Source organism: Hydra viridissima, unplaced genomic scaffold (assembly GCF_058129835.1).
Source record: "Hydra viridissima isolate aposymbiotic clone 2 unplaced genomic scaffold, HvirCarnegie_v1 scaffold_10, whole genome shotgun sequence".
Lineage (NCBI taxonomy): Eukaryota > Metazoa > Cnidaria > Hydrozoa > Anthoathecata > Hydridae > Hydra > Hydra viridissima.
In genome coordinates, this window is record NW_028324309.1 from 8,103,868 (window position 1) to 8,131,166 (window position 27,299).

The 27,299-nt window shown below is 28.4% G+C and overlaps 2 protein-coding genes, 1 long non-coding RNA gene and 1 pseudogene across 6 annotated transcripts in view; 2 read left to right on the top strand and 2 right to left on the bottom strand.

Moving 5' to 3' along the window:
* Positions 1-332: 332 nt before the first annotated feature.
* On the top strand, positions 333-2,588 carry LOC149882972 (uncharacterized). The gene is made up of 4 exons (XM_090100983.1): positions 333-877; positions 1,070-1,414; positions 1,457-1,637; positions 1,743-2,588. The coding sequence occupies exons 1-4, from the start codon at positions 333-335 to the stop codon at positions 2,586-2,588; spliced, it is 1,917 nt and encodes a 638-aa protein (XP_089957109.1).
* Positions 2,589-6,820: 4,232 nt separating this feature from the next.
* LOC149882973 (uncharacterized) lies at positions 6,821-8,396 on the bottom strand. The gene is made up of 3 exons (XR_016456273.1): positions 8,291-8,396; positions 7,753-7,844; positions 6,821-6,958 (listed from the first exon to the last, which is right to left on the bottom strand). It is a non-coding gene; the product is annotated as an uncharacterized LOC149882973 (long non-coding RNA).
* A 700-nt stretch (positions 8,397-9,096) lies between these two features.
* LOC145182098 (protein GPR107-like) overlaps positions 9,097-27,299 on the top strand; it is a 28,765-nt gene continuing 10,562 nt past the window's right edge. Inside the window, exons 1-14 of one of the 3 annotated variants that reach the window (XM_090099942.1) lie at positions 9,097-9,836; positions 14,013-14,135; positions 14,211-14,261; positions 14,379-14,476; positions 14,560-14,779; positions 15,016-15,120; positions 17,105-17,152; positions 22,967-23,052; positions 23,998-24,073; positions 24,906-24,979; positions 25,077-25,194; positions 25,352-25,420; positions 25,557-25,618; positions 25,713-25,756. In XM_090099942.1, coding sequence (XP_089956068.1) covers positions 9,750-9,836; positions 14,013-14,135; positions 14,211-14,261; positions 14,379-14,476; positions 14,560-14,779; positions 15,016-15,120; positions 17,105-17,152; positions 22,967-23,052; positions 23,998-24,073; positions 24,906-24,979; positions 25,077-25,194; positions 25,352-25,420; positions 25,557-25,618; positions 25,713-25,756 — 1,261 coding nt within the window. In that variant the 5' untranslated portion in view covers positions 9,097-9,749. Of the gene's footprint in view, positions 9,837-10,158; positions 10,222-14,012; positions 14,136-14,210; positions 14,262-14,378; positions 14,477-14,559; positions 14,780-15,015; positions 15,121-17,104; positions 17,153-22,966; positions 23,053-23,997; positions 24,074-24,905; positions 24,980-25,076; positions 25,195-25,351; positions 25,421-25,556; positions 25,619-25,712; positions 25,757-27,299 lie in introns of those variants that run through there. The other 2 variants (XM_090099943.1, XM_090099944.1) reach the window with 2 other exon arrangements.
* LOC149882974 (zinc finger BED domain-containing protein 4-like) lies at positions 17,505-20,001 on the bottom strand (annotated as a pseudogene). The gene is made up of 2 exons (XR_016456272.1): positions 18,118-20,001; positions 17,505-17,885 (listed from the first exon to the last, which is right to left on the bottom strand). The product of XR_016456272.1 is annotated as a zinc finger BED domain-containing protein 4-like (transcript).

The following is a 27,299-nucleotide window of genomic DNA, read 5'->3' on the forward strand; positions in this document are numbered from 1 at the left end:
TTCCTGCAAATAAATATGCCTTTTTTAGAAGATATAGAGAAAGCCTTTTTACAAATTGCTCTTGATAAAAATGACAGAAATTATTTACGTTTCATATGGTTTGATGATATTGATTTATACCACATTGATTTATCATGCAGAGAAGTATTACCTCTCTGATGTCAATTTTGTCACAAAACTTTTGCAATCCTTACATATAGATGACTTAAACTCAAGCTGTAGAACAATCAAAGAAAGTTTTTTTTTAAATAAATGTAAGGACATATTAAAAGAAGGTGGTTTCCACCTGAGAAAATTTGAGTCTAACTCTTCCGAATTTGAAAAACAAATTAATGGTTACAATTTTGAAAGAAAATACAAATGTTTTAGGTCTTAGGTGGAATAAGGAAGAAGATTCCATAATTTATTTATTTGAGGAGTTGTTGAATTTAGCTGTAATAATTCCAACTAAAAGAGAAGTAATGAGTTTCATTGCCAGTATTTATGATCTAATAGGTCTTATAAATCCAGTAGTTGAAACATGTAAGAATTTATTTCAAAGAATTTGTATTGCTAAACTAGGTTGGAATGAAAAGTTATTTGGAGATTTATTGTCAGATTGGAACCTTATTTTAAATGATTTCAAGTCTGTTTCCCAAACAGCAATGCCGCGATGGTATATGAACCCTGGGTTGGGTACTATGAATGATGTTAAGTTCGAATTACATGGGTTTTCTGATGCAAGTGTTAAGTCTTTTGGGTGTTGTGATTATCTTAGATTTTTTAATGCTAGTTTTAGTCGCGCCTCTTTGATAGCCTCGAGATCTAGGGTTGCCCCATTAGGCAAAAACACAATGCCTCGATTGGAACTTTCTGGGACTTTACTTTTAGCAAAATTGTTAGTATCTATTTACCATCAATTGATACCAATTTATAACATTTCAAATGTAGTATATTGGACTGACTCAACCATTTGCTTGCATTGGATTTTTAACACAAACAATACCTATGAACAGTTCATACAAAATCGATTAACTGAAATAAGAGAATTAACTTTAATTTGTAATTGAAACTATATTGAATCCTATAGAAATCCTGCTGATATAATTTCTCGAGAATCATCACTTAAAAAGTTACATGGGAATGAGCTCTGGGTTTCTAGACCCAACTTTTTAAATGATGTTAATATAAAGTGGCCATATTATGAACATGACATTCATTCAGATGAATCACTGGAAGTTTTATGTAATGTCGCACATTCTGTATGTAATCTTAATCTTGACTTTATTAATATTACTAAATTTAGTGATTATAGGTGCTTACTTCGAGTGACATCATGGGTTCCGCGATTTCTCAATAATGTAAAAGGTAAAAGAAAGAACAGTATGATGATTGGTCCAATTACATCTGAAGAAATAGATAACTCAAAGCGATTGTGAATTAAATTTTCACAATTAAATCTAACTGATGAAAATAGTTTCAAACAGTTACGAAAAAATCTTCATTTATTCACTGAAGATGGAATAAGTCGATATCGTGGCAGAATCGAGAATGCTGACCTAGAATATGACACTATGTTTCCTATTTTTATTTTCAATATCTGTTATTTTGCTAAGTTGTTAATTTTACAATTTCATAAACTTGTCGAGCATAATGGGGTGATAGAAACAGTTAATGCGTTGAGATCCCAGTATTGGATACCTTGTTGTAGAAAACTAGCAAAAAGTGTAATACGAGAATGTACAACTTGTCGACGTCCATAGAGTAAACTTTATTGTTACCCACCTGCTCCTCCTCTACCTGAAAGTCGTTTAAACCCTGATTTCGCTTTCAAGTCTGTTGCTTTAGATTATGCAGGCCCACTTTATGTTAAAGATGTTTACGATGGTAGTACATCAAATAAGGCATGGATTTTTTTGTTTACATGTTGCAGTAGTTGTTCGATTTTGTTAGACTTAGTAGCTGACTGTTCATCAAATGCATACATTATGGGTATTCGTAGATTTATTGGGAGACGGGGAGTTCCTGATATAATTTATTCTGACAATGGTTCTCAGTTTGTGTCATCTGAAACTCAATCCTTTGCTGCTAACCATTCTATAAAATGGAAATTTAATGCGCCTTCTGCACCTTGGTGGGGAGGGATGTTTGTGCGACTGGTTCGAATTACAAAAAGATGTTTAAAAAAGGCGTTAAAATCCTCGAAATCTTCATATGAAGAAGAACGACCATTGCTTTCTGAAATTGAAATGGTATTAAACAACCGATCATTAACTTATTTGTATAACAACCAGGGCGATGAAGCACTCACTCCCAATCACTTAGTCTTTGGTCATAAGCTCCGTTTTGAATCAAGTTTAAGTTCAAGTGATAAGATAAAGCAAGGTGTGTATATAATAAACAGTATGTTAACTCGAGTTGCTAAAGTTAATTACATACAAGAAAGCGGAAAATCGTGTTTAGTTAGTCGAACTATTAGTAAGCTATATCCTATTAAATGTTCTAACAAACCGAAGATAATAACTATCATCTTCGTTAATGAGAAAACTATTCCTTTACTCGTCAAAGATGGCAGGAGTGTTGAAGCCTGTTCAGCTTCCCAATTATAAACTACCGGTGTCACGTAAAATAAGTAGCCCGTTGTCACGTAAAATAAGTAGCCCGTTAAAAAAGTGGTTGGCAGACGATCCCATGGCTCAGAATCACTGATCTCTATAATAACTGGATAGCGCATCTCTAATATCAAAATTCACGCCAAAATCGCCATATTGGAAAGCCCCAGAACAATGAAATCTGATATGTGCGATAAAGCGATAAAGCGATAAGCCGAAAAACAGAACTTAAAGCTTACGGGATTAAAATTTTTGGGGCTTTCCAATATGGCGATTTTGGCGTCAAAAAATAAGAAGTTTTGCTCGGAGTTGCGCTATCCAGTTATTATAGAGATCAGTGGATTCTGAGCACTGATCTCTATAATAACTGGATAGCGCAACTCCGAGCAAAACTTCTTATTTTTTGACGCCAAAATCGCCATATTGGAAAGCCCCAAAAATTTTAATCCCGTAAGCTTTAAGTTCTGTTTTTCGGCTTATCGCTTTATCGCTTTATCGCACATATCAGATTTAATTGTTCTGGGGCTTTCCAATATGGCGATTTTGGCGTGAATTTTGATATTAGAGATGCGCTATCCAGTTATTATAGAGATCAGTGTCAGAATCACTGATCTCTATAATAGCTGGATAGCGCAACTCCGAGCAAAACTTTATATTTTTTGACGCCAAAATCGCCATATTGGAAAGCCCCAAAAATTTTAATCCCGTAAGCTTTAAGTTCTGTTTTTCGGCTTATCGCTTTATCGCACATATCAGATTTCATTGTTCTGGGGCTTTCCAATATGGCGATTTTGGCGTCAATTTTGATATTAGAGTTGCGCTATCCAGTTATTATAGAGATCAGTGGTCAGAATCAGGTCAAGTTTTTCGTTTGCCGTAATTTGCGTATCAACACAAAATTTAATGCAATTGAATAAAAATGGCCGTCCGTTCATGCTTATTACACTTACAATAACCAAAGTTGTAAACAAGAACAAGTAATAATTTGTTTATTTACCTTAATCAATCTTACAATAATAAATAAAAATTGTATAGATTTAAATAAATATATTTATAAATATTTAACTTATTTTTCATAGTTAACAAAGTGTTTTAGATAGTTTACAAAGTGTCTTATTTTGATAGCATTCCGCTAGCTTTGACTTTTTTTAAAAGTAATTTGACTAATTTTTTGAACGTAGCCGTTCAAGCACCCATGTAAGTTCATAATTAAGTTTTTATTGAATTTTTTAATAAATTTGATTAAAATAAAAAGATATTATTTTGCTGACTAGTATCACCAAAATGTTATGTTTTGCAAAATTTTATACAAATATTTAGATTATTTTTATAATTATATAACTATATTATTTGTGTAAACATTTCAAAGTAGTGTAAAATAGACTTTTCTTTGTTTATATAAATTAGGAAAACGAGGTAGATACCTATCACCAGTAAATATAAACTTAATGTTGGATGAAGTAGTTCTAACTGACTTTTATAAAATCTTATTTTTGTCAAAGTTAATTTAAGTAAATATTTTATACCGTCAGTAGTAATATTTGGTTTTTTTCAAGCAACTTTGAGACACATTTTAAACAATATTCTTTAAGTTACAGGTTTTTGGTATATTTTGATCTGTTATGTTACTTTAATATTATTGTGCAAACTGTTTTGTTAGTCAGTATACAATAGACAGAAGCATAAATATAACCTAAAATCTAAGATTTCGAATAGGTCTTAAAAATAGCCACTCCTTTGAGCCATGGCTCCTATTTGTAACAGATGTGGATATTATTAGGACAATTTAATTTATTGTGTATACAGACTATATTATAAACTATGTTATAGTTTATACACAATAAATTAAACTATTATCCCAATATTACCTATAGTTTTATTTACTTTACTGCGTATAATTAGTTTTTACTTTACAGTGTTTATTATAAGAGTTTATTATGTTTGTAATGTTTGTGATTACGTAATTTCATTAGTTTCATTATTTTCAATTTTATAGTATATATATTTATAGTAATATTTAGAATAATAACAGTTTATAACCACAATTTATAAACAAACAATAACATAAATGGTTTTAAATTTTTTTACAATTTCAAACATAATTATGTTCTTTTTTTTTTTAGTTTTCTTTGTCATGATTTGATTAGTTTGCTTTCTGTTGAAACATGGTTTCTGTTGAAGCATGTTCAACAAAGTGAAGCATTAAAATTACAATACTTGCATGTGATTTGAATTTCTTTTTTTTTTTTTATATAGAAAATAGTGTAATTTATTAGTATTTTATTATATTTTAGTATTTTAGTATTTTATTTATTAGCTTAAAGACTTCTTTAGACAATGTTATGCATATCATTTTTAGCTTAAAATAAAACAGAAATTAATCATTAACCTACATCAGCGTACATCTCAAAAGAAGATAATAAAATACTACTTGTTTTATCTTCATCTTCAATTAGCTTCGTAAAGTCTAAATGTGATGTGAGAAAGAATTTTGGTGAAATGGACAGTATATGTGCTGGAATTAAAATACTTAGTGATCAATGCTACAATATTCATATATAGCACATGAATTAAGTAATTGAAAATTTTGAAAACGTTGAAGGTTAAATTAAAAATAAATTGTACCATTATAATTTGTTTAAGTTAATTAACATAAGGAAAAAAAAAAAGATTTTTCATTATCTCAAAGGTAAAATGAAAGTTTAATTTGAATTTAAATTTTTGGCAAATACTACAAGTGCCAAAATACTATAAAGCGTATAGCTTACAAGTATGCTAGAAGTTATAGAAAGCATATTTAAACTGTTTGGATTACACGAGTTCGATCAACTTCTACTCGGTTATGTGGTAAATTGATGATTATGAAAAGGGCTTTAATATATGCAATTGTGCGATTTGTCTGTGACTTTATTTAAAGATTGTAAGAAGAAGGATAGCGAACCATTCAATTTGGTTAAGTTATTTTTTATATACAACAATAATTTTTTTCTTTTTTTTTTGTTGCAATTTGACAGTTTTAAAACTTAATGCATTGGTTTATTTTCAAAAATTTGAAATTTTTAATAGTATAAATAAATTTTAATAATTTGTCCGGTGGAGGTTGAGATTGTTGTCGACTTAATTATTATCAAGTCTTTAAAAATATTTTGCTGACCAAGACAACTCCGTGAAACGATCTGGTCTCTAAATTATCCCATAAGTTGAATTTAAATAATAGAAGTTTTTGAAGAAGTTATTTATGCCTGGAAGTTAATTATAAACATATTATTTTCAGTTTTAATGCCAAATAGTTTGTGCAGAATATTTTACATAAAAAAATATAGACCTAGACTATTTTTATCTTATCTCTCTAAAATCACGATCGCTTGTCCAGATTAGATTATGGTTTTTTTTTAAAGAAATGAACCTCGTAGTTTAATAATAGTCTGATATTTTCAAACTGAAAATACGTAGTACAGATTATATTATTAAACAGGTTTTTCTCCTTCGCCAATCCGAGGGCCAGTTTAGTCTAAATGAACTGCCGATGCTTTAGGACAATTAAAAAATCTGAATACTTAAGCCGTGAAGATTGGTCATTAAATGGTTTTACCATTTGGAGCTTTAAATTCAATTGTCCCACCACATCAGAATGGCAATAAAACTATGTGCGATAATAAAGATTACTTATAGTCTGATTTGTCGGATATAATAATGATTCATCGGACGGTGAATATAATAATGGTTGTCATTCATCGGACGGTGAATATAATAATGATCGTCAGGAATATATATATTTTTGCATTGCATCAACAGCTCCATTTTAGTTAATGAAATTAGTAATATTTTTTTTTTACCACAAATTTTTATAATATAATTTATGAGGTGTTGAAATTAAGTATTTATTTTTATTACGTATTTAAATTTGTTAATACTATAATTCCCTTAAGATTAAAAAAAATCAACTAATGCATAACTAATCAATGATTGACAAAAATATTATTGATTGCATTGAAGGAAAAATTTTTTGTCCTAGCTTGGTGTAGGCAATTTACTGCACGCCCTATTATAAGTTTGTTATCTGAGGCTTTCATTTGCAAAAACTTTTAATAAATTTACATGCCGACAAAATGGATATCTCTTGGGGGTATAGCCCAATAGAATAATATTATATTTGTCACCATCACCTTGAAACAGCCCTAATTATAAAAATAAATAGGGTGAGAATATATTCTCAACTTGAAATGTAAAATAAATTCTATGACATTACATTTTTAATAATATGTGGTTATGAAAATAACCGTTTTTTGGAAGCAGTTCTCATCATCACTATCGGAGATTCTTCACTTTACACCATTGTATCAAAACTCACCATGATACTTTTATTTCTGAAATAAAATTAAAAAATTCAAATTATATAATATTAATAATGTTCAAATTTATAAATACAACAAGAAAAGTGGGTGAGTGAGGTTCATTTCCAACCCCAATTTGGTTAAACTGTAATTTAACAATTATTTTTGTTTGTTTTTGGTCAAAAATCAAAAAAACCTAAAACTGACCTGACAATGGTAAAATTAAAAACTACCAAGCAAGAGTATATATATATATATATATATATATATATATATATATATATATATATATATATATATATATATATATATATATATATATATATATATATATATATATATATATATATATATATATATATATAAATTAGTAAAAACACTTATCTAATTTTTAGCTCTCTTCAACAGCTTGTTTCTCCATCAGTAGGTTCATCAGGAAGCTTCGTGATGAACCTACTAATGGAGGAACATGCTGTTGAAGACAATTAAAAATTAGATAAGTGTTTTTACTAATTTATTATTGCTCTGTTCTTTAAGAACATTGAGCACTCTATTTGAAGAATACACTAACACATATATATAGATATATCTATATATATCTATATCTATATATATCTATATATATCTATATATCTATATATCTTTATATATCTATATATCTATATCTATATATATCTATATATATCTATATATATATATATATATATATATATATATATATATATATATATATATATATATATATATATATATATATATATATATACATATATGAGAGAGAGAGATTAAAATATGCATATCATATTAAAATATGCATAAAAACATACTTTGCAAATGTAGTTAATCCAAGAAACAGTCTAAACCATAATAAAATGTCAGATGATTTTTAGCATGAATTCTTTTAACTGGCATCGACGACCTGCAAGATGTGAAAGTGGAAAAGATTGCAATACATTTTTTTTCAAGCACAAAAGAACATGACTTCTAAATTGTTTTTGATTGAACCAAATATTTTCAACAGGGTTTTTATTGTTTGATAAAAAATAAATTCAATGAAAGCCAGTGAAAACAAACCGCAAAATAATATCTTTTTATTTTAATCAAATTTATTAAAAAATTCAATAAAAACTTAATTATGAACTTACATGGGTGCTTGAACGGCTACGTTCAAAAAATTAGTCAAATTACTTTTAAAAAAAGTCAAAGCTAGCGGAATGCTATCAAAATAAGACACTTTGTAAACTATCTAAAACACTTTGTTAACTATGAAAAATAAGTTAAATATTTATAAATATATTTATTTAAATCTATACAATTTTTATTTATTATTGTAAGATTGATTAAGGTAAATAAACAAATTATTACTTGTTCTTGTTTACAACTTTGGTTATTGTAAGTGTAATAAGCATGAACGGACGGCCATTTTTATTCAATTGCATTAAATTTTGTGTTGATACGCAAATTACGGCAAACGAAAAACTTGACCTGATTCTGAGCCATGGGATCGTCTGCCAACCTGTTCTCGTTATATGTTTTCATCTTTGTCCTAGTTATGCTTCCCATCAATTGGTGAAACTAGCTGGCGGTTATACATTAGCATGAATGGAGAAAACTTTGTAGAAGAATGTCGACTAACGCGATTAGCAAAAAGAATACTGATTATTTTCCTTTTGGCGCTCTTTTTTGTCTTGATAACCGTTTTTTTCTAATAAAATGACCATCTTTTACTCTGTAAAGTTTTGTTGCTTTACAAAAATTCGATTTAAATCCATAATCCCATACAAGTAAAGTAGAAGTTCATGTTTTATTTCTAAGATATTCTTCTATTTTATCAAAAAAGAAAATGGCTTCTTATCTTTGCTATGATGCAGCATATCGTATTATTTTCATGTAAGGATGTAGAGATTGAAATTTTCCACATCACAGTGGGACAATATAGTTTTTTGTACCAAAATTAATTTATCAGTTTTTGTTATTAGAATTGTTGAAATTTAAGAATACATACTGTAAAAAAAAGTATCAAACGCAGATCTTGTATATTTATTGCTATAGGTCTATTGGTAAAACTGAACTTTTTTTTATATCTGGTCCATGAAGTAAGTTCTTGCGAAGATAAATTAAGATCTTGTGAATACGCTAGAATTAACTTCAAGCCCACTTATAAATATACAAGTTATGATGATTTAAAATTAGTTCTTTGTTTATTCCTGTAATTTTGACATATGCTTTTTCATTTGAAAAGGCTCATCGAGCAGTGTTACCGTTATTTATGTTTCTGATCATCCAAATCAGCTTAAGGCTATGCTACTGGTGGTGGACATTTAAGGTTAAATATAAAGTGAAATCAGTTACAAGCTGACGGTATATTTTTTAAACACAAATTTTTTAAAGCCATAGTTCTTTAACTTGCATTTCATAAACAATGCCAATCGAATCCTAAAATTTCAAGTTAATCCAAACTTGTGCTGATTAACTCGGCTCGGCTCAAATAAAAAATTAGTCGAAATGAGGAAAAAACTTCAAACGTTATAAAATATAGGAGCAACTACTCGAAACTTGAGTAAAAAAACATTTGAGCTTGAGTTGCTTACTCTCTATCCGTGTACGCAAATATTAAAGTTTAAAATACATGACAATACCGCTTAGTGTTGTTCAAAATCCTGTTACAACGTCCTAAAATTTAAATATTAGAAGCACTAAAATCAAAGAAAAAGTCTGCTATCTATTAAAATTTTGTCCCCGTTTCCTTGCTCACTATAGCTTTTACAAAAATATAATACATGAGAGGAAACTTTTATTCATAAAAGATCTGCTACATGTTGTCATGAATAATACAGAGAGGAAAGTTTACATACTTTTAACATATATATTTTATTTGGCTGATGCTGCTATTCATAGTATAAGACTACAGGTAGGTAGAGATATATCACATATTTTTACCGCGAAATAGTTACTTTAGGTATCTTTTTTGTTTTTTGCTTAAGTTTTTCTGCAGCTAAAAATTTTAGCAAACTACTTTTACACGGAAAGGTTAAGCATAAATAGTCATGATAACAATTAACTTACTTTTTATTATAAAAATGATAAAAATAAAAATAGTTACAATTACTTTTATATTGTTAATTTTATTCATTGCTAATTTTATTCATCGCTTAAAAGCATATCAGTATTCATATAATCTTCAATGCTATTTTCTGTTAAAAAACTTTAATCTGGAAAGAAAAAAAGAACTTGTTATATAAAGATGTTCTGTAGCTCTTAAAAACTCCCAGTCAACCATCCATCAAATAACAAAGGTTTGAAAGAAACTTAGGGTTCATTATTTCATTCACTACTTTGTATTTCTGATTTTATTTCCCTATAAATAAATTGTTGAATTGTTTATTATTAAATTTAAGTCACTTTAAAATACTTATCTTTTTAGACACTTCAATAACTATGTTGACAGCCAAAGACAAATCCAATACTGAAACAAATATTCTAAGATACAACTAAAATCCCATTTCATTATAGGCCCAATATTCTGCACATTTTATCTAAAGGTTTCTTTGAGTTCACAAAATATGTTAGCAAAAGTTTTTTCAGCAAAATTTTTTTAAGTTAATCAAATCTTGTTTTAAAATATATTTTTACTTATTTTGTTGACAGGATTATCTGTACACTTAAATCAGAATAACCTAAAATTGATTATTATAACATCGTAATACATCTTTGACTTAAAGCTAAAATTTCTTTAATAATAGGCAATTTAGCAATTGATTTAATCTACAACCTCCAGATTTGCAATCAGTTCAATTGCATCTAAAATAAAAAAAATACCAAGGGAAAGCATATGTATGTGGGCTTAATCTTCCCCTAAAATAATTCAGATGGTGATAAAGTCCGAATCAAAAAATGGAAAGAAAAAAAGTTTCTAAAAAGCAAAAAGATTAGAAAAAAGTTAAACATAGACAAAATGCGGACAAAATATAGAATTCTTTGAGTTTGGTTATAATCAAACAAGAGTTTTTAAAAATTATGGAGAGGAAAGTCATTTTTCAAAGCATTTAGCAAATCTGGATTAATATGCAACAACAAAATATTTACAATAGAAAGATATTAATATTTGAAGAAAAAAAGAAAGAAAGACATTCATTTATAGATTACAAGTGATAGTGATTATAATCACATAGAAGAATAAAATACACTTAACCACAAAGTTAATGCACCACTTACATGGTATATATATATATATATATATATATATATATATATATATATATATATATATATATATATATATATATATATATATATATATATATATAGGCACATACATACATACATACATACATACATACATACATACATACATACATACATACATACATACATACATACATACATACATACATGTAATACATGTAATACATGTAATACACCAAATTCAATCACTCATGTCTCTGAGACCACATTTTTCAGATTTCCTGTGATGAAATGCTTATGGACATTCACAATCTATACTCCAACAGTAGTCTGCCATCATATATGTATCCGATTGTCCACGGTACCTTTCTTCCATCACCCTTATTTCTTGGTGAAATCTCTCATCCTGCTCATCACTAACATCACTGAAGCAAGTTGGAAACCAATCCAAGTGACTGTGGAGATAATGAATTTGATGCTTGTACTGCAATCAAGAGCAGAAAATGATGTGAGCATATCCATCACAAGTTCCATGTATTTAGGCACTTTATGGTTCACAAGAAGATTACTGACAACCAAACAAAATAAAGACCAAGGTGCTGCCTCCATTATCTCCATGAAATCCTCAAGTTGTTGATCCTTCAGGAGTTTTTGGATTTGCAGTCCATTGAGCATAACTGTTTTCAGCCTCTCCATGGTCAGTAATGGAAACCTTTTACATATGTACCTGAAACAGGCATAATATTTGTTCAATGCTTTAAAGAATTGCTCCATCAAACCCAGTTTAATGTGCAGTGGTGGTAGTATTATCTTTTCTCAGTCAACCAATGGCTCTGTAATAATTTTTTTTTGGCCTGTTGCCATGGTTTCTCTCAATGGCCACTGTCTTCTCATCTAATGTTGTTGTTTATTTCGACTGTCCCAAAGACATATAAAACATGGGAATTTGGTATATCCGCATTGCTGATCAAGAAGAAAATTAACCATTTTCAAATCCACACAAATGATGATTGTGGTACAACATCTTATCTAGTACAGTGGGTATTGTTGCGTGATCTTCCTTCATTCCAACTGAATGGCCAATCGGTACTGACCTATATTTGTTGCAGTTGTTTAGAAGCACACACTTAAGACTGCATTTTGAACAGTCTATAAATAACCGCCAGTCACAAGGTGTCTATTTGAGTACACCTAGTTCTATCAGCAATTTACTAACATTGTTAAAAAAAACGAGTTCACTCTCTTCTGTGAAATAAACAAGAAAATCCTTTTCTCTTTTGCTATACACTGCAATTTTTGTATCTGGTAACAGACAGTTTTTTTTTGTGAGTCAACTTGTACAAATTTTTTTTTCGGAGTCAACTTTTACAAATCTGTTAGATTTGTACAAGTTGACTCTGGCATCTCATTACAATGTGGAACAGGTCATCTAGCCAAATCCAGATCAGGATATATCCATTTACAACGGTTGCTTCTGTTGATGCCCTGAATATTAACTGAACAGAAGTAGCAATCATCACTGTGGTTTCGTTGCTCTCTCCACACCATCAGGATACTAAATTTCATGCACTTTCTTTCCCTATTTGTCCACTGATGTAGATGTTCTGTGCACATCCTAAACACAATACCTCATATTGTGCTTAAAATGTTAAACATTTCAGCATCAAAAGGAGTTCTTGGAAAAAGAAAGTTTTGATTTTTTTTTAACAATAACAAAATATAATTTGGAATTTATGGGATTTTCCACTGTACAATGACAATGAAAAATCCCATAAATCCCAATTACTAAAACATAAATGACCATAGTTTACATTCCTCTATAAAACAATTTAGCTTGGATTCAACAGTTTTAATTATTTAGCTCAAGTATGTAGAATAAAACCCAGGCATGTATATAGTAGATTGTGAATGTGTGCAAATATGAGTCATTAGAAGAAAATTCTTCTTTTGGAATGAATGGAATACAGTTTTTTTACTTCAGATTTTTTTTTTTTTAATTACTGATAAATGAAAATATTTGGAGTTGTTGACTATATAAATCTGTGATGGCAAATCAAAATGTTTGAAAGAAAGAAATTAATGCAATACTAAAGAAAATATATTTCTGGATTACTGAGAAACTCAGAAAAAGAGTCAAATGTTTATGGGGATAAAAAATAGTACAGGAGTTGATATTGTTAGTTTATACAAAATTGAGTTAAACCATGTTGTTGAAGATATCTAAATTAATGGAAATTCCATTAATTTAGATATCTTTAACAACAGTGCAAAGCCAATTTTCCTTTTTTCATATCAATTTTTTGTGATAAAACCTTGACTGCAATAAAAAAAATAGTCCTAAATAGCATTACAATTATGGGACAATGGACAATTATTTTATCTGAATTCCTTGAGTTTTAGAAAATGTTCATAGCCTATATTGCATACATTCAGACAAAAGATGCTGATCGATCGGCTGTTAAGTTAACTTTTGTCTCTATCACTGCACTATTTATTTATCTGTATTTAAATGATTACTGATACTCATTGTGTACCAAAAATTTTTATAAAAAAAATTACTGCAGTCTCAATATTTTTTCTTTTTATTTCTTAACAATATTCTACCACTCTTTTATATGTTGGTTAAAGTTATTTTACTTATTCCTCAAGTTTTATGATTTTTATTTTATATAGAATTTTATAATTTATAAAAGTTTCATTATTATAAAATTCTTATTGCTATATATATATATATATATATATATATATATATATATATATATATATATATATATATATATATATATATATATATATATATATATATATATATATAGATATAGATATATAGATATAGATATATATATAGATATAGATATAGATATAGATATATATACATTACATTTTGTTATTTTTACTCTAGGATGAAAGTCGAACTCATTTTCCATTGAGTACATTTGGATTCTTCGAAGGTGGAAGAATGATTATTGATATAAAGAAGTTTTCTTTTGATATACCTGATAGGGTGATGCTTGAAGATATTCTAGTAAGTTTAGAATTTTGAAAAAGCTTATAATTGAAAAGGAAGCAAGACATGTATAAATATTACAAATTTTTTTAGGTTGGTCTATCTCTTCAAAGGACAACCAATGATGGTGTTTCTTCATATATGGTATAAGTGAGTTTATTTTAAAACAGTAGCATGAATTTGTTGATGAAAGCTGTTTGTTACTCATGAATTTGTTTTTTTAATTACTGAACTATTTACTTTTTTCAACATTTTTTTTAGGAAAAAGTTACTAGGAGTTGTATGTTAGAAGATAAGACTTTAACATCCACCAGTGATATGAAAATTGTTCTTTTTCCTTTTGATTTGGCTAACCAAAGGTAAAAGCAAATAATTTTAATTTCATGTGTTTAGATAAGTTGTTTTGGTTACATACATTAATGTTTTTATTGCTTTTTCATAGAATTAACATTACAAAATATGGAAATACAAATTTTAAATTGATTCAAATTACAAATGGTATAAATGGAAAGAATATTTCATGGAGTCTAAATCAATGGATTCTATCACATACAGCTTTTACACCAATTAGAAACTCTAGAAAATGTGATAATACAACAAAAGATAATAAAATTTTGTTTAAAAGTTCTAAAGTTAAAAAAAGAATTTCATTTTCAGGACAGGTATTCTAATTCCTCTTTTATACACTTTTAACCAAAGTTTTTTGTTAGAAGTTCAGTTATTTGAAAGAATAAATCAATAATACTTATAAACTGTTGTCAAAAAATTTAAGTTTTTTTAAGCATTTTTTTTTAATTAGCTCATGAGTTGTACCTGATATATAAAAGATATATAAGAAATATAGGTAAACATCATTTTTGGAATTCATTTTGCTCTTTATTTTGTTTTTAACTTTTAGTTTACAGTTGGAATCAACTGTTCAGAACAAGCTGGTTTATATAATTTATACTTCCACAGTTGTCCACAGTATTATAGTAGATATCCATTTTCTGTTGATATGGAGGTCAGTTTTAAAGTTAATACTATTTATCTGTTAATACTATTTATCTGCTTTTTTTGTCTTTTTTTGTCAGGAATATTTTCTATGTGGTATCAATATAGCATATCGAAGTGTGAATGTGTGAAAAATTAAAAAAATAAAAAAAAAAATTCTGATAACTAACTTAGATTGGTTAGATTGAAGGTAAGCTTTAAATGCTATATTAAGATTTTAGAAACCTTGCATGGTAAATTGCACCAGTATTCCTTTGTTTGACTGTAGCAGTAGAGAAAGAGTCTTCACTTTTTCTGCAAGTTCCTTCTAATTATCACACAAAAACTGTTCTTATGTTTTTTTCATTTAAAAATCAAGTGACTGTAAACCAGCCTTTTTTAGGGAAGGTTCTCCTTAAACTTTGTCAATTGGATCAAAATTAAATTCAAACATTTTTTTAAAAGCTTTTAAATTTTGTTTTTTCGCTCTATGGATTTTTCATACGTAACCAGTTCACAAAAGTGGGCCATTCTTAACTCAGTTATTTGGTGCCTACCTTTGCAAATTAGCAAAAAGTATTTGTTAAGCTTATTGGATAGTTATAGTACCTTTTTTAGGCATCAGACTTTGGGTTCTTGATTCTTTACGATTATTAACAATTTAAAAAAATATTTTTTGTATAAGTTATTTAAAGTAAGTCTCATTTACTGAAGTTTATTAAAATAACACTCTTTATGCATTTAAAACAGCCAGGTTTTTGGTGATGTTTACATTCATACATAAAATTGTTGGTTAAAATTTGTTTTATCAAATAGCAACTCTGTGTAATATCTAGAAATAACATAAGCTTTGCAAGGTATTACACTTTTTTTCTGAAATCCTGTAAATTTGTATGCCTGAATATAAAAATTATTTTAAATTAAAATTATTTTAGATAACTTATATAGAAATTTTTATTTTTATCGTTATTAATCATAAAGAATCAAAAAACAAAAGTACAGTGTCTAGTACCTTTATTTTACCAAATTACTTGAAAAATACTTTTAAAAAAGTTTCCAATGGCAGTCAAAGATTTAAATCTTTTCCTTCTCTATTTGATGAAGTTAATATTTTGGCATCCAAATTAACTATAGATGGCTTTAGGGATGATCCAAGTTGAATCTTTTGGTATCCAAATTAACTATAAATCGCTTTGGGATGGATCCAAGTTAGAAGTGCGTTTCTAATTTTTGATAAAACACTTGGTGATATGTTTTTGGTCATTGCCATTATGCTGATTGCAAGCCAAGTGAGAGATTCCAAAAAGAAACTCTCACTTGGCTTACAATTATAAGAGTTTAATATTTGTATTTGTACTAATTTCAACTACATATGTTGTCTCTAATTCTTTAAAACCTTTGGTACATTTCCTTTTCTGCAACTTTTTGCTGCCTAAAGAAACAAAAGATAAGAAAGTCATTGGGATAATTAAGAATTAAAAAATCATCTTGTGGTAATTATTGTCCTCTGACCTGATAAAAAAAGTTCCTTTGCATTCTTCATTAAACTCATAATTCTTGAATTTGTCTGTCTCTATTTGCCTTTTTTAATCATATTTTTTACATCAAGCATGCAGACCTAATTTTTTTCAGATAAATTTGAAAATGTTCTACTAAGTCTGTAGCAGATTTTTTCATGTTCTTTGAGTTCTGAGTATCTTTTAACTAAATTATAAAGATTATTACTGAATTTTGATTAGTTAATTCAGTAAATCCATTAAGATTCATTATATTTGCCAAAATGCAGTAGTTTACTGGAGACTTTTCAAGGTTTTTCTGAAGAGGATTAGAATGGTGGACTTTTTTTAGACTATAAAAAATAGTTTACATCATAGAAGGAAAGTTGAAAAGTTTTTTTTTTTTTTTTTTTTTTTTTTTTTGCTTTACCAAAACCTTTTTACAGGTCTAAGGTTATGGAATGTCAGGTTTTAAATTTTTTTTTTCTAAGTGCCTAAAATTTAAAACTATTTTTATAGGTTCATATGATTGAGTATAATGTTGGAACATTTCTTGCTGCAGGAGAGGTATTAACAATTTAATGTTTAGTGTTTGTGTACAAATATGTTTAAAATATCAATATTTCAATTTTAGTTTTATATATATATATATATACATACATACATTAGGGGTGCACCGATGCATCGGCATCGGCCATTTAGCCAATTCATCTGCCATTTAGCCAATGCATCGGCATCAACCATGATAACCATCGGCCGATGCCAATTGTTTTGAAATTTTTTAAATTTTATTTAACTATATAACTTAAAGATCCAAACTATACAAAGAGAGAAGTTCAAAAACAAGAAATGCAAATTTTAAAAAATATAAACATAAAGTATAACATATTTTAAGCATAATCGAACAATTTGTGTTATGCTAGAAAGAAATACAAACTTTTATAATGTTACGAAAAGTAATAAAATATGTTATATAAAGCTAGGAATCTATTTTTTTTTGTTTCCATTTCTCCAAAAAAATTCCAATTCGCATGCACAAAAGCTAGATGTTCTCTGTGTTCTGCAGTTAGTCGGGACTGTGTCAATTCATAAATATTTCCCGCAGTACTAAACAATCTTTCGCTGAACACAGAAGAAGGCGGAGCTCCTAAATATTTTTTTGCTAGGTATGAGAGGTCTAAAATACTATTGCTGCTAGAGTGTTTCTTTATTCATATTTCTTTGTAATTTCCCCACCATTTATAAGGACATTCTTTTTGATGCAGATTAGGCAGTGATAAGTAAAAGTTTATTTCATCAACTCTATAAGAAATGTAAGTAAATAAAAAAATTAAACTATAATAAAAAATCCTAATTTTTATTGTTCAAAATATTAACCATTAATGAATATTATCAATATTATTTTATTTTCATAACTATTATTTATATAATAATTCATAATAATTTGGAATAACATTTTTTTAAAAATAATTTAAATTAAATTAGGCGAGAACAAATTGTTAGCAAAGTTTTTATTTTAAAATTATTACAACTTACATTTTTTTCCTTTTTCTCAAAATAAATTTGTGTCTCTGTTGAAAGTTTTTTACAGTTCTTCGCTTTCGTTGATTTTTTTAATTTAGGTGGTGTTTTTGAAACTTGATAAAAATTTATATGCTTTCTGCCATTTTTAATTTTTTGAGTGGAGAGCTAGATACTTGGGTTGCTTCAGATGAAGCGTTTGTTTCATCATCTGATATAGTTAAGTTGTTGGTAGTTATAAGGCTCTCTGTAATATCCGTTTTATTTAGCTTCATGTATTGTTCTAGAATATTTGATTTTATAACCTCTTTCTCCTCATCTGATATGACATAACTCAGTTTGAATCTTGGATCTAAAACTGTAGAAATGTTCAGGCTTTTATTAAATTTATAGCTGGAAAACCTTGAAATAAAATCTTTTTTTAACTCTTCCATTATAGTTTTTATTTCACCTGCATTTTCTGAAGCATAGGCTAAGTACGCTTCCATTGAAACTATAAATGGATTATTTGAGACACTGATGCCCTGTTTTCACTCATCTCTAGTGTAGCCGCCTCAAAATGCTTTAAAACTAAGATAAGTGTCTCAGCTAATAACCATTGGTCTTCTGTAAGATTAGAGGCATTGCACTTTGGATTTCTAATAAAAAATAATGTCAGTGAGGTTTTTTGTTCAACTAACCTTTCTAGCATGTAAAATGTTGAGTTCCATCTCGTAATTACATCTTGTATAAGTGAATGTAGGGGTAACTTTAGCTGTTGTTGACTTTCATGTAGCATGTCCATGGAGGACGAAGAATGGTGAAAGTGTGTGGCAATTTTTCTAGCCTTAGCTATAAGATCATTCACAATTGTTTGCTGCTTAAAAAGCTTATCGGTTATACAAAATTGAAGAGTGTGGATTACGCAACTTAGAGAATTTTTTTCTAAACCAGCTTCTTTTATGGCTAATTTCATATTAGCAGCATTATCTGAGAGGACAAAGTACACTTTGTTAGTTGGTATTTTCCATTCATTTAAAGAATCCTTTAGAAATTTTGATATTTTTACACCTGTATGAGAGCCTGTTATTTTTTTAAGTTGAAGCACCGCTGTCATAGAATTAAACTCTGAGTTTATCCAGTGTGCTGTTAAAGAATAAAAGCTTAGAATATTGTGATGTGTAGTCCACCCGTCAGTGGTGAAACTCAAAAAATCTGCTTTTGCTAAACCATTCATAATTTGTATTTTCATTTTTTCATAAATTAGAGGAACAACTGTTTCGGCCATATGTTTTCTAGAGGGCATGGTATACCTAGGTTCAAGATGCATAATTAGTTTGCTAAATCCTTGATCTTTAACTAAAGAATATGGCTGAATGTCTACGCATATCATTTCTCTGATAAGCAGAGTTATTTTTTGAGCTCTTTGATCACTTGATGTCCATTTCTTATGCTTATTAATAATATCTTCAAGCTTAGGTTGATGTTTTTGGTCTAGAGTAACTGTAACACTATTGCTAAAGGAATCTTTGTTGTTATCATTCTCTTTACTGGTTGAAGTAGATCCAATGACATAGCTTTTTTTTTCTGTGTTAATTTTTTTGAAACCATTTAGATCTTCTATTTTCTGAAAAACTTTTACATGTTTTGCTTTCATATATCCTCTTAAATTGGATGTTGTCATTTTTTTTGCCAGATGAGCCTCCTCTTGATATTTTCATTTTGCAAAATTTAAAAATTGCCTTTGAACGATTTTTTTCATCAATATCAAAATAGTCCCAGATTAGACTTTTAGTTGCTTTGCTCATTGTTGATTTGTTTTTAATTATTATTATATTTAAGCTAAAAATGAAAATTCTATGTTAAAAATGAAAAGTCTTATTCCATTACGCGCTAGAAGCGTAGAATAAAAGAGAAAGAAATTTTTTTGTGTAATTTTACTTTAAATGAATGATAAATCAAACAGAATGACATTTAGAAAACAAGCTTTTCATTAAAAGCATTAGCTCTAATTAATAAGAGAAAAGGTGGGTAATAAAAATCAACAATAAAACTTAAAAAATGTTGTTTTCATTGTCACTGAAACGGAATCTAGCATTTCCATTCCAGTATATAAATCCATCCTATATCCAATATATACTACTTATTTGATTTCAGGGCTGATGTCGATGCATCAGCATCGGCCTGTTCCCATCGGCATCAGCCAAAAGTAGGCATCGGTGTACCCCTAATATACATACACACATACATTTATATATACAGCTGCGGACAAAACTACGTGAACGATTGCAAATAGTTTTTTTTAATGAAATTTTCAATGTCTTAAAATAAGTTTATAGTTTAATACTTTATATGGTTGGATAGAGCGTTTTTTGCTCTATAAGACTGTGTAAAGTGTATTCTCTAATAATTTGTTTAAAATTAAACATATCTAAATGTTCAAAAAGCATCAAATATTTTGCGCGACAAAACCACATGAGCGATTTATAAAAGCGTCATTTTTGATGCAAATTATATTATATTCACATCGAAATCAGTGCTTTTAAAAATCGTTCATGTGGTTTTGGTATTCTAAGAACTTACAATCATTTAAATTTCTCAAGATTATTCTGTTTAACATCAAAAAATTAAAAAAATTAAACTATAATGGTTCGTCAAACTGATTCAAAAATTGAAAGCTTGGTTTTGCGTTTGCGCAAAGAAGAAAAATGGTCCATTGGGCAAATTGCAGCTCATGTGAAGATGTCAAAAGGTGGAATACATAAAATTATACACCGAGAAAAGAGCAAAAAGATCGTTAAGAAAGGTGGTCGTCCACGTATTACGGATAAGCGGTAATATTCCTTTAATTTTATTTTTTTTAATATTTAATCTTAATAATATTAATGTTAATGTTAATTTTAATGTTTAACATTTTATTTTTTAGTACTGATCGAAAAATTGTGCGAAAATCTCTTGAGAATCCACATTTGACAGCCCCTGAAATTCGTCTGCAAACAGGCATGGAAAACGTAAGCACACGAACGATTCAAAGGCGTTTAAACGAAGGAGGTCTTTATGGGCGCAGACCTGCAAAGAAACCATTCCTTAAGCCCAGGCACGTCAAAGATCGCCTACAGTTCGCTAAAGATCACTTAAACTGGACGGTTGAAAATTGGAAAACAGTTTTGTGGTCGGATGAAAGTAAATTTAACATGGTTTGCAGCGACGGTCGAGGTTATGTTAGGCGTCCAGTAGGTAAAAGATTTGCAAAAGAGTATACAATAGGAACTTTAAAATTTGGGGGTGGCAATATAATGGTTTGGGGGTGTTTCTCCTGGGCTGGAATTGGTTCGTTGTACCGTGTAAACGGTATAATGGACCAACTACAGGGAAACATTATCTAATCAAATGTTGCCACACGCTTTAGAAAAAATGCCTCACAATTGGGTTTATCAACATGATAATGACCCTAAACATACAGCTTTGACTGTAAAAAATTGGCTCATAAATAATAGCATAACGGTTTTGAAGTGGCCTGCCCAATCTCCCGACTTAAATCCAATCGAAAATTTATGGATTGAAGTTGAGCGACGCTTGGGAGGTCGCAAATTTCAAAAACCGGATGAACTTTTTCGAGCCGTACAGTATGAATGGGAGGCATTACCAAAACAGTTACTAGAAACTCTTGTAGAATCTATGCCAAGACGGTGCAAGGCCGTTATCGATTCTAAAGGCTATGCAACTAAATATTAATGTTTTTTTTTTTTAGAATCTATTATTTGTTGATGTTAGTAAAATTATTCTTTTACGTTTGTATAATCGTTCACGTGATTTTGTTGCGCAAAATATTTGATGCTTTTTGAACATTTAGATATGTTTAATTTTAAACAAATTATTAGAGAATACACTTTACACAGTCTTATAGAGCAAAAAACGCTCTATCCAACCATATATAGTATTAAACTATAAACTTATTTTAAGACATTGAAAATTTCATTAAAAAAAACTATTTGCAATCGTTCACGTAGTTTTGTCCGCAGCTGTACATACATATATACTGTATGGCACATAAGTAATTTTATCTTTTTTGTAAGTTAATGTACTTTATTAATTCTTTTTTGTTTACAAAGCTTAATAATTGCAAATTTATGTATGAAAAATGATGTCACATTAATGGTCTCCACTTTCAGCTCATTGTAAGGCATTTTCCATGACAGTTCTTAGCATCTGAGGCTGTATGAAACAAATTTCCTCCTGTATGTTTGCTTTAAATTGTTGGATAGTTCAAGACTTTATATACACTTTTTCTTTAAAATATCCCTAAACGAAAAAGTCTGGTGCTGTCAAATCAGGTGATTGTGGAGGCCATAAAAAATTGGAATTTTGAGAAATTATTTGATTTTAAAACATCACAGTTAAAATTTGCATAGTGGCTCTAGCTGTATGTGCAGCTGTACCATCTTGCTTCCACAAATACCCTGTCATATTTGCTATCTCAGGCTGAACAAATATTACTAGCCTTTCTCTACATCACTCAACAGTTACAGTTACTTCATTTTCACCAGGACCCTCAAAGAAGTAAGGCTCATAATTCTTTTTGAGGTTACTCCACACCATACTGTAATCTTAATTGGGTGCCTAACATTGAAATGGTACATAAAGGACTTCTGTGTTAAAATGATTGAGTTTTTTTTTTTCAAAATAGAATTAAATTATCTTCACTCTTTCTTTGGTTGTAAATTTATTCATGGTTAAATTTATAAAAATTTTATTTTGCAATCTTTAAAAGAAAAAAAAAGTAGTAACAAAAAAAGGTAATGCATTTTAAAATGGTAAAGCAATTTATGTGCTAGCCTGTGTGTAATATATAAAGATTAAAAATATTTTTTTTTTGTTTAGATTCCTCTACCTATAATGTTTGGATTAATGAGCTTCTTGTTTTTTATATTTGCTTTAATATGGAGTATCTACTTGAGAACATACAGGTTGATTAATTATGATATTAAAAAAGAACATAAATACTTTTTTGCATTATTGATAACTAAAAAGCTATTTATTGTTAAAAATAATATTTATGTAAAATTTTTTATATTTATTTATTAATTACATTTATCATATATGATTATTTTCAAAGTTCTTTATTATGTAAAAGTTATTACTAAAACTAAAAGAACTTAAAGTACTTTTTTCTGCATTTAATTATCATTTTTGCAACTTAAATCTGACATCTTTGCATACTTTTTTCAATAGCATGTAACCACAAAAACTCAATATGCCACAACATATAAACAATTACTCATTATTTTATTTGAATCATTAAATGATTCAAAAAGACGCTTCACTTGTTATTTTCAAATGATGCTTTACATGTTAAGACCACTATATCTGTAAAGGAAACTGATTTCTCACTTAACAAAATAATTCTTCTAAAGATTTAAAACCTATAAATACTTAGTTGAACCTTCCCACAGAGGAAGCCCTTAGCATACAAAACACCTTGCAAAATATTGCTTTTAATGTCTAACTTTGGGTGAGATTAAATCATGCTTTTTTAAAATTAAGCTTTTTAAAACTAAATAAATTAATTTTTCTTTAAATTAAGTTTAAACAATTTCTTTAATGAAAAGTTTTTATCAAGATTTTTGGAAGTAATAATGAAAAACATCATTGACGTTTTCAAAATCACAGGAATAACTAAGAGTTTTTCCTTTTTTTTTTTTCTTTTTTTTTAAGACTTCTCTTTAATTGATAATTCATTAGAACATGAAATCCAGTCTTCATAACTTGTCCTGATTACCAAAGGGGCAAATACTTTTTTAATGTTAGTAGTAATTTTGCTTATTTCTCTGCTCTTGGTTTAGAAGTTTAGAGTTTTTAGAGTTAGTTACTGTTTTAATGTTATTTTGCATAAAGTTGTATTTTGAATTTAGAAAGTGGACTTTCAAAATTCATTGGTTGATGGCAATGGTTATATATTTGAAAGCTGTTGCTGTGGCTTTTCATGCTGTAAACATTTTTTCCCTTCTTTTACTTGATGTTTTTGTTACTGCATTTGTTATTTTTGTGGTTGTTATTACTATTAAAGACTGGCTACATAAAATTTGAGCATTTTTTAACAGGAAATTTTTAAAATCAAACATCAGTCTAAAAATTCAGTTCATGTCTTAAATTAAAACTATGTGTCTCAGCTATTGAAAAAATAAAACATTGTAAAAGAAATTACTCATACTTTTTAAAATGCCATTGAAACAAGAAAAAGCTTGCGAAAAAGTTCTGCATAAATTTATTTTTATTCCAAGCGTTCCACATTTTTTAATCGCAAAGGCAACCAAAGTATCTCGATCAATAATCCAATATGTGATTTCTAGATTCTGGGAGTCTGGAATTATTCAATGGAAGAAAGGTTCAGGAAAAAACAAGGATTCCTTAATAAGAACTGATCCGACTGATCAAGAATTTCTGGGCGATTATTAAGGGATACATGTCTAAGAAATCACAGGTAATTAAAACTGCCGATGCTATGTTGAAATCATGGGAGAAAGTGTATGAAAAACTACCAGAATCTGTTGTATGCGAGATAATGAGCAGTATCAAGACAAAGATTTGTGCATACCTCCAAGGAAACCTCCAATTGTAATTTTTTGTTATGTAGTTGATAAAGAGACATAACTTTAATATAAGGCATAAACCAAAATTTTAGGCTGATGTTTTATTTTAAAAATTTCCCAGTAAAAAGTGCTCAAATTTTACATAGCCATTCTTTAATTAGTATTGCTTCATAATTAATTTTTTGAAATTATATCTGTTTTTGATATTCACTTTTTTGCTATTGTTTCAGATAAATTTCTTTAAAACTGGAAAAGAAGGATTTCATGTTCAAACTTGGGCTATACTTTATTACATTATTCATTTGTTAGTAAATTCCTTGCAACATTTTTGCTTTAAATATTTCTTGTAAACTTTTGTTTAAGTAAAAATTCTTTTCTTTAATTATTTATTTTCATTTAAGATTGAAAGGAGCTCTAATGTTCACTACAATAGTTTTGATTGGCACTGGATATTTCTTTATAAAACATGTTCTTTCAAGTAAAGAGAAGAAACTTTTTGTTATAATTATTCCATTGCAGGTTTGTTGAAAGCTTTCAAAGTATACAACTATTACAATCTGATTTCCATAAATGATTTTGTTGTAGAGGTAAAAATTAGCAGTGTCACAGATATATAATACATTTTTTTAAGTTTTTTTTTTTTAATAGCAAAAAAAATTTGTGACTTTTACTTCAGGTAGTAACTAATGTTGCTCAGATTATTATTGACTCCTCTGAAGAAGGAAATGCATCATACCAAAACTGGATATCTTTTCAAATTGACTTTCTAGATTAGTATATTCAGATATGCAGATCTTTTTTTCAATTTATGCTTAGCAGGTTTTTTTCTTTAAAATATTTCTCATTAATTTTTGATTATCTTCTTGACTCTGCATGCTTACTCAAGAATAACAATCTTTGTTGATTTGGTTTGCTGTGGAGCCATATTGCTTCCTGTTGTTTGGTAAATATTTTAAGTTAGATAAATGTATTATTTTAGAGTTAAATTTCTCAAAAAAGATTGTCTAAAGAAATAAGCTTGTCTATTTAAACTTTAGGTCTATAAGACATCTGACTGAGGCAGCTAAAACTGATGGCAAAGGTTTTTTTATTTTTAATTTAAAAATAGTCAAATTTTGTGTAAAAAACTCACTAATTACATATACATAATTTGATAGCATTTTAGATTGCTCTTATTTGAATGCAATTTAAAGTTATATTTTAGTGATCAGGATGTAAAAAAAAATTGTTTAAATAAAGTAATGTGCATAAATGAAATAATGTGCATAAATAGATTGCGTATAGAAAAAATAAAAATGAAACAAGATTTAAAAACAACCTCAATGCTAAACAGTTATTCATACTTCATGCTAGTTTTTCTCCAGGTACTCAATAAATATGAAAACATAAATGCCTAATAACTTTTATAACCAATCCATCAAGTTATCATAAACTGCAGACTAAAAATTGATTGTCTCAAAATATTTTACTTGTGGCTTAAGTATTTGCAATTTTTAATTGCAACTATTACCATTAGCTTAAAATACTTAACATCTTAAACAATAACTTAGCATCTAAACAATACTTAAAATACCTAACATCAACAAAATGCAACTATTAGCAATAGCTTAAAATACTTAACATCTCTTATCAAACCTCTGTGACCTGTTTTTAAAAATTATTGATCAACTGTATAATCAGGAGTAGGTGTTTGTGGTATAAATAATAAATACAAATTTTGAATGAGTTTTTACATAACTTTCACTTCATACCTTTCCAACAGAAATTAAATTATTTTTTTTGCAAAATTTGTATTGATTAGCAATAATCCTAGTTCATAGAATTATCACAATTTTTCTTGGCTTGTGAAAAATTATTTAGAAGATTGTTCATAGAGAAGCTGCTAAAAGTTCTGAAATTTTTCAAAGTAAATGCTGCCTCTAGAAAAATTTTATAAAGTGGCTTTTAAACAGAAAAATGGGTTATAGGAAGTAAATGCTGCTTCTAGAATAATATAAAAAAGTAGGGTTTTCATGGTAAAGGAATTTTTTCCTAAATCTGCTATTCATGTGTTAAATGGGTATTTTGCAACTCTTGCAAGAAGTACTTTGTTTTAAAATACCATCAGTTTCAGAAATCCTTTTGATTTTCCATAATATTGAACTATATACTGGGACCACTATTATGTTATGTGAAGGCCAAAGATGAAGTGTCCATTCTTTAGGATACCAAAAGATATGAACTGTTTAAGAGCTATTTTAAACACTATCAAAAACTTTTTATGAAGAAGTTTATGGAACCTGTACAGACTGTGTTCAATACAGGAATTCTTTGTTCTTCAACTTCAACAGTGTTTGGTGATCATTTTGCACCATTCATCTGTACCACATGTTTTATAATTCATATTGAAGAAAACTACTCACATTTACAACGAAAAATTGTTTTCCATCTCACACTTTACCAAAGTAATCACTAGCTTTAATGCCATAGTAATTGAATGTAACTTTGCCTTTCAAAATTCTAATCAATCTTGTGAACAAACATTTCTTTATCTTTTTTATTATCAACTCCAATAGCTTTTAATTGAAAAATCTCTTTTTTATGTTCGATGACAAGTTGTTCTCACATTCAAAACTTCTCATTAA